This window comes from Pyxicephalus adspersus, chromosome 11, assembly GCF_032062135.1.
Source record: "Pyxicephalus adspersus chromosome 11, UCB_Pads_2.0, whole genome shotgun sequence".
Lineage (NCBI taxonomy): Eukaryota > Metazoa > Chordata > Amphibia > Anura > Pyxicephalidae > Pyxicephalus > Pyxicephalus adspersus.
The window spans coordinates 15,423,095-15,430,992 of NC_092868.1; the positions used below are offsets into that span (position 1 = coordinate 15,423,095).

The 7,898-nt window shown below is 35.6% G+C and overlaps 1 protein-coding gene across 1 annotated transcript; it reads right to left on the reverse strand.

The window, feature by feature from the left end:
- Positions 1-1,506: 1,506 nt before the first annotated feature.
- Positions 1,507-4,292, reverse strand: LOC140341435 (ferritin heavy chain B-like). The gene is made up of 4 exons (XM_072427212.1): positions 4,033-4,292; positions 3,073-3,219; positions 2,817-2,942; positions 1,507-1,838 (listed from the first exon to the last, which is right to left on the reverse strand). Exons 1-4 carry the CDS (start codon positions 4,132-4,134, stop codon positions 1,695-1,697), a joined length of 519 nt encoding a protein of 172 aa, XP_072283313.1. The 5' UTR covers positions 4,135-4,292; the 3' UTR covers positions 1,507-1,694.
- Positions 4,293-7,898: the final 3,606 nt, after the last annotated feature.

The following is a 7,898-nucleotide window of genomic DNA, read 5'->3' on the forward strand; positions in this document are numbered from 1 at the left end:
CGCAAAGAATGCTTCTTTACCCTTTCCTAACACCATCAAGTGTATAATTTTTTAGGCAAATTCTCTAATTGGACCACTTGTATATTTTGTACAGAGTGATCATATACGGATCGTAAACACCTCTTTTCAGAGGAGATTCGCATCAGGTAATCTTTCCTCACACCTTTTATTAGTTTAATTGGCCTTCTCTGAAATCTTTACAATTTCACAATATCCTTTTTGTTAAGTGGTGCCCAAATCTGGACCTCATATTTCAGATGAGGTCTGACCAATGCTTTGTACAGGGGTATATCTCAATCTCTGCATTTTATACCTCTTTTAATAGAAGAAAATATTTAGGTTTGCTACTCTTAGGCCTTTGATCTATAAAAAAAACAACAACATTCTACTCCATTTTGGACTCCCCCAAATGTATCGCCCAAGTGCATATTTTTACATTTCATAATATTAAGTGTAATTTGTGTCTTGGCTGCCCTATCAAGCAGTGCATCCAGGTATACTTGTAGGTTTATGGCATTCCCTTCCATAGTTTGGTGCCATCTACAAACACAGGCATGGTACTTTAAATCTCAAACTCTTTATCATTTATACATTTAATAAATACTAAGGTCCCCAACACCGAACCCTGGGTTACACCACTAATAGCCTTCGGCCATTGAGAGTATGAATCTGGCCTTTTAGTCAATTCTCTATCCATTTACAGATTGAATTTTATAAATGTATCAGCCATAATTTGCCAATAATCTGTGGGGCAGAGCATCAAATGGTTTTGCATAGCCCAAGTATATTATATCAACTGCTACTCAATTGTCCAAATGTTTAATTACTACCTCATAAAAAGAGTGTAAATTTGTTGGACAAAATTGGTCTTGAATCCATGCTATCACTTTCATTATAATAATAATTTTACTCGCTATTAAACTCAATCTATAGCTACCACGTTAGTGATTAAAATTAATTTGATTCATTTAAGGCTGTGACAATGCTATTTCTGCTTTCTTTATACTTGAGCTCCACCATTTCCTTTGTGTATACAGAGCTGAAAAATGCATTTAATAAATTTGCTTTTTTCCCCCAAATCTTGAGTTATCTTGTTATGGGGCTACATGCTCAGACCTGATGTTAATATGAATGTATTTTTTTTTTTGCACACTTGATTTCCTTTTTACATCATTTGATATATTCCTTGTAATTTTCAAATGGTGAAGGTGATTCTCTATTTTTATATTTTTGGAATGCCCTTTTCTTAGTCTTTATGGCTTTTTTAACATTAGCTGTGAGCCACATGTGGATATATATATTTATATATTATGATTTAAAGTGAAGTACACTGAATTGTGTACACTAAAGTTGAAGGAATTTTAGAGAGCATTTAAAAGCATCAAACATTTTAATAAATATATATATTTTTAAAAATTGTTAACCCTTCCTGACAAAGAAATGTTAGAAAGATTGGGTATGTTCAGAATCACATTTACAAGATCTATGAACACCAAACACAATAAATACATGCTGAAAGACTTTATTAGAAACTTGCTGACAAGCACAGCTACTGGTGTATTACAGAGGATCACAGAAAGTTTATACATTCATAGATATATATTCACAATGATGTTACAAAGATAATAAAAAGGAATATAGATGCAAAGTAGACTGATTGGATCCTCATGGGTGGGACACAGCTTAGCTGCTCTTTACAGGCTATGCTTGTCAAACAGGTACTCGCCCATGCCGTTCTGGGGCACCCCAAGCCGCTTCAAGTTGGTGATGTAATCTCCAAGCTGCTTTATAGCCTTCACCTGTTCCTCCAGATATTCAGACTCCAAGAAATCACAAAGCTGAAAAACAAAGTTTTGGGGTTTTACTTTTTCTTTTAGGCTCTCAAGAAAACACAAGAAGTAAAAAATATATAGTAACTTTAGTAAAACTGCTAATCCCCCTCCTATAAACATAACTACTTTCTATGTTCTGTAATTTGCCTGACAAATATTTTTTTTTAAATTCAAACTAATAAAAAAAGAAAACATGAAGGGTTAAGTTGCTGCCAGTCATATTTATGTCATCATATTCAATCAGCTGCTTGCAATAATAATAAACCACTTTTTCTAATGCAAAATGCAAATGATCTGTTGGTTTTGATATAGGCAATACCTTAATTCTTCAATTTATTTCTTTGATTTTTATAATCAATCCGTCAAAATGTCTAAATACTATAAAAAAGTCAGGGATGTATGCTCTATACTACAGTATGTGTAATGTACTTGTATTATATATATTTACAATATATATATATATATATATATATATATATATATGCACATCTTTTTTGTGTTGTCATGTATGTATATTATTTACTAGTTACAGATACAATGACAAAGAAAGTTTTCAAAATGTGAAATAAAGCTAATATTTTCAAATATTAACTAGTACATTAGTGCCAGGTGACATTAAAAGGTAGATAAGGAGTGAGTGTGTGTAAGGTATAAAGAATTATAACTTAATGATATCAATAAAAATAAAGCCACAAGTGTCCATATAGTCTTGGGTTATGAGAAAACTGTGTGTTGGGGGCATTTAAACAACAAAAGCTTTAAAAAAAAATAAGTGGCTGCTTTACCATGCCTCAAACTACCCCTGAAGCAACACCAAGCCAGATAAGTGGTACAACAACTTTCAGACCTCAAAAATGGTTCTAAAAACTAAAAAAATTATATTATGGTATATGACGTATGAAGTTATTTATTTGCTGTATCTGCTGTTTATTGGAGATGATGAACTATAGTTATTTAATGAATGAGTGTGCAGGTAATACTTACATGAGGGTCAACTTTGTCAGTGGCCAACTTGTGCAGGTCCAGAAGAGCCTGGTTTACATTCTTCTCCAGCTGCAAGGCGGCCTGCATGGCATCCAGGGTGTTACCCCACTCATCACGCTCAGGTTTCTAAGGGGGAAAAAGAAAGTTTATGTTTATGCATTGGAAAAGACTAAAATACCATTTCTCCATAAGACTTTTTTGTACACTAGTTCTTAGGATGTTTTTTTAATCTAAAAAGAAAATCAAATGTTACTACCTTAATGTCCTGCAGGACAACGCGACCCCCACGCTTGTTCTGATATTTTATGAACTTCTCGGCGTGCTCCCTTTCCTCATGACTCTGCTTCTTGAAGAACTCGGCCACATGGGCAAAGGCAACATCATCACGATCAAAAAAGTAGGACTGGGGAAAGAAAAAAGATTAATGTTTACTGTTACAAATGTACTGACTTTGGCTGCGATAGGAAGAAGAATATGTTTGTTCTTACTGTGCTACATATGCTTAAAATATTGAAGTCTGACATGAATGAAGTCTAGACATGAACTGTTCAGAAGGCCTACCACTGCATTTCCATATGTCCTATTACTAAAAAATAGCATGAAATGCATTTGTTTCTTTAGTTCCAACCTACAATTTGAAATCACTGTTGCTTTATGTCAGGTATTCCAAATCAGGCTTTGTTGTGAAAATTTTATTTTAGTTTATCTGCACCAGTAAATGGGGACTGATCAGTGGTAGAAGCTAAGTTTGTTATGTCTAAGTGAAAATAAATCATTATTTCCTTTGTTTCTCATGTTTTTGAATAAGCAGTTTGTGCAATATTGGTGATTTTCCTTAAACCTAAAAAAAAGTAATCAAATCACCAGAAACATTTCCAATACTTGGAAATAATGTAAAGGTCTAAGAAACTTTGACTTCGAATCTTACACTTAAGTAAACTTAAGTATTTTACGGATATTCAGAGACAGGCAAATCTTTCAGACACAAATAATTTTAGGCAGATGGGTTACTAGTAAAATGTTGCAGAAATGAAAATACAGTGTACAGAGTCAAATACATTTTTAAAAATATACATAAATGTAAGAGGTAATAAGTTTTGCTGTCCAATTAAGCCTATAATATAGAAAATTGCAGTAGATAGTAGAGTAGGGTTGATGAAAAGTTCACAAGAAATATATTTTACATACAGTATTTAAAATAAATCACAATACATACCATAGAGAGGTAGGTGTAGGAGGCATACAGCTCCAAGTTCACCGTTCGGTTGATGGCAGCCTCGCAGTCGCTGTTGAAATTCTGGCGCACCTGGGATTCCATTTCGGTATTTTGGTGGTTTTGGGTGGCGCAAAAAAATAACAGAAAATCAGCAATAAATGGAATATGTTTCCAAAAAGAGCAAAAGACTCAGAGAGGGTTCCGTTCAAGCACTGTTGAAGCAAGAACTCTGCTCAGAGTCAGGAGTAGATGTGACCACTGCATGATTGAGCTCTCTATATATAGGCAGCCAGCCCAGGAATCAGGAGACTGAACTTCCTCCCTTCACTTACATCATCTACCAGCAGTCAATCAGATAAAAGATGTTGTTTTGCAAGATTGGCCAGGAGAGGATAGTGCAGTCAAGTTCATGCAGTAACATTAATTTCTATTTTGGTGTTAGCAGAAATTGTTACTAAGGGTATATATGTCAATACAAGCAAATTATCACAGGAAACAGCATCTAGTGTTTAATTTTCATTGTTTTTCTATCGCACACCCCAGTATACTAAAGGAACATGTATTGGACAATTTTACTGCAAAATTACATGAAAACCAGACTGCTTTTTGTTATTTCTACAGGTTTCCTATCCTAATACTGCATCAACAAGTATATGTTTGTTTCTATTTCAAAGGATTTTTTTCTATGGTGTCTGCTTATTAACATTTTGTGTACCCTTTTCTAGAAATGGGTAAAGGGTACTAATACACCCCCATACCAATTTCTCTGGTTGGGTGGATGTAAATCTGTAACCCCCTTATTAAAGAGGGCATTTGGATACCACCATGACTTCCCCACAATCTTCTATATCCTTTTTGGGGGTGTTTATGTGAGGAAGATGCATTGTCCCTCCATAATGAGACCATTCAATTTAGAGGAAAGGCATTGAGTCTGGTCTGGTATAGGAAAAGGAACAAGGAGCTCAGGCTTCTTTCCAGCCATCCAGGCTCAATGCCTAGATAAGGGTCTGGTTACATTTTTGATGGGGAACCCCACGCATATTTCATTTTTGCTATCAATAAAAAAGGGTCCTAAAAAGGACTATTGGGTCTCCTAATTTTTTTCCATGCAAGATTTAAAAAGAATCACTGTAATAAAATGCTATCCAAAACATTTGTCCAGTCTGTGTAAACTTCCCTTGTATGAAATTGAGCATGATAATTGCTTATTTGATGTGTTCTTTTGCTTTTTTTTCCTTCTTCTAATTTCTTTTTTTCCATGGCACATGAGCATACTAAAAATCATGCACAAAAAAAGTAGTCATCACTTAGAAAGTAGGAGCAAGAATCCAACAACTGGTCCACCCAGCAAAACCAGGTGTCCATTAAACCATTGGCAATTTATGGCAGATACAGAAGATTTCAATGCATTCCAATGCAGGTACAGTAAACAGTATCTTAAATACAGCAAGCTTTGACATCACTTTGACACCAGTTTAACTGCTGTGTGCAAAGGCATACATGCCCACCATAGACCACCACTATATTGTGTGGGCAATCGTGATCTCCAATCATAAATTTAGCAACTTAAGATATTAAGAAGCAGTTTTGGTTACTGGGATTTGTGAATAGGTGCATTTACAACCACTTTAACTGTGAAAATAGGAAGAGGCTAGTACAACTTAATGTATAGCCTCCACACTGGAACCACAAAAACACTGCTTCAACCCACTGACATATGGCTGCTGGAAACACAGGCTTTGTTGAATGGGCTGCCACAAACCAAAGCATTCATTATCAGTCTTCCAGATTACAGGTGAATGTTTTGGCAGTGCAATAAATGGCATTAAAATTTGTGTGTTTGAACTTCCGTATAAGTTTGTGAAAAACGCATGGGGCCAAAGTTTAAGTCAATCCCACCGTGGGATCAAACTTGAAATTTAGTCCTAGTAACTAGTACTTATAGGATGCTGATATCTATCTGCAGCAAAATCAAGCATATTTAGGGAGAACCTGCAAATGCCATACAGATAATGTCCTGGCCCAGCTTTTAACCTAGGACCTGGTGCTTTAAAGGCCAGAGTGCTACATTTTACATGCTTCTAAGCAGCATCAAGCTGCTTTTGCATTTCATTTGACATATACAGAGAGAGAATTGATTCCGATGCAAACAAGAGACCACAAGAGAGGTTTCAGGGCTAATCAAGCTGACAACCTGCAGCAGGCATTAGGCTATTCATGGTCATGATCAATGCAAAATGGTCCTATCATATGCAGTTCACTGAAATATATTCTGTACATAGTAAACTGGTATTGAGTGAATTTTGATAATTTAGGAGAGAATATTACACAGTCCAAAAACAAAACAAAGAACACATATCTCAGACTCTGGTTACCCAACATATTACTACAATCCTGTGTAGTTAAATAGACATTTAGTTCTTAGTGAACTGTTGGAGTAAATTGAACCATGTTTTATAAGGGGTTTTCTTACTTACCTCTTGATTAACTGTGCATATATTGTTCTATCTGTAATAAGCTAGTTTCTTACATTCCTCTTGATTAACTGTGCATACATGGTTCTATCTAGAATATACTGGTTTCTAGTTTGTTTCTTTCTGTAGTGGGTAATTTTGATGGGTGTGTCTTTTTAACAACCTAACTATGTAACTATGTATATGTAGCACTAAGAAAAATATACCTAATTCAAAGAAGACCAAATGTTTACTATTTGATGGTCTTTAGCACTGGTATCCAACTCAAAAAGGCCTTTGGAGCCGATCTGTAAAACTATTTATTGATTTTCCCATAGAAGAAAGTAGCATTAAAAGCAACATTTCAAGTTGATTTCCCTAACACAAATGAATAGGCTGTAGCTTGTATGTTACACCTATCTGGCTTTTAAATTTTAAGTCCAGACACCTTCTACTGTAATTTTACACCTAAAATGTAAAATTCCCAATGCCAATGTGACATCATTTCAATATTACACCTTTAGGTCCCTGCTTATTTAAGGGCGATCCCCCAATGTTTTTTTTTAGCATGGTGTACATACCAAAGATCTGCAAAAGGTGGGCAGCCTGGAATTCCACTAGCTACTACTTTTAAGTGGCATGTGCTAGGACTCCTAGTGGCATGTGCTAGCATTCCTATTGCCACTCTGCAAAGGCTGCAGTTGGGACCTGGTGGACTGCAAACGAAGGCTTCCAGTTGGACAGCACTGGTCTGCAGAAATGTTCAGTATCAGCCCCATGTGGCACATTACAAGTGAGAAACTATTGGTGACAGGAAAAGGCAAAACGGGTGATAGTCATTGTATGGCCAAAAATTCCTGCACTCCTTCACTCAGTAGGAGAAGTTGTCAATTCCTCTTCTTTGCTGCCATAAAGGTAGCATGTTTACCTGAAAACAAATACATGAATGGAAGAGTACATTTTTCAGACTGTTGTTTATTAAATTTAAACCCATCCCACCATGACCCCAACCATAGGTGATGGTTATTCTGTTTGCGTGATATGCTCCAAGTAGTACACAGGTGGCATTGTATTACTTGCTTAGTCACGGAAACAAAATTCCGCTTAGTCACAGGGCAGAGAAATACACACAGGTCAAATGATCATTCATCAGTTTCTTCCTGCAGTAAAACAAATGTGAAAAGGGGAAACTGTTTAGATAGTTTTACAGAAGGAATAAAGCACAGTAACAAAGTCATTATTTCTTGTCCACACTAGTTTATAAAAAAACAAAGATCAGATTACACTTCCTAAATGCTCCATTCCCTGAAAATATGGGTTTTCAATGTAATGCTCGCCATTTGTAATGTGGGCCATTTTCAGTATAGCTATAATTTTCTGTTACAACTGTTCTATGTTTTTGTAATACTGCCA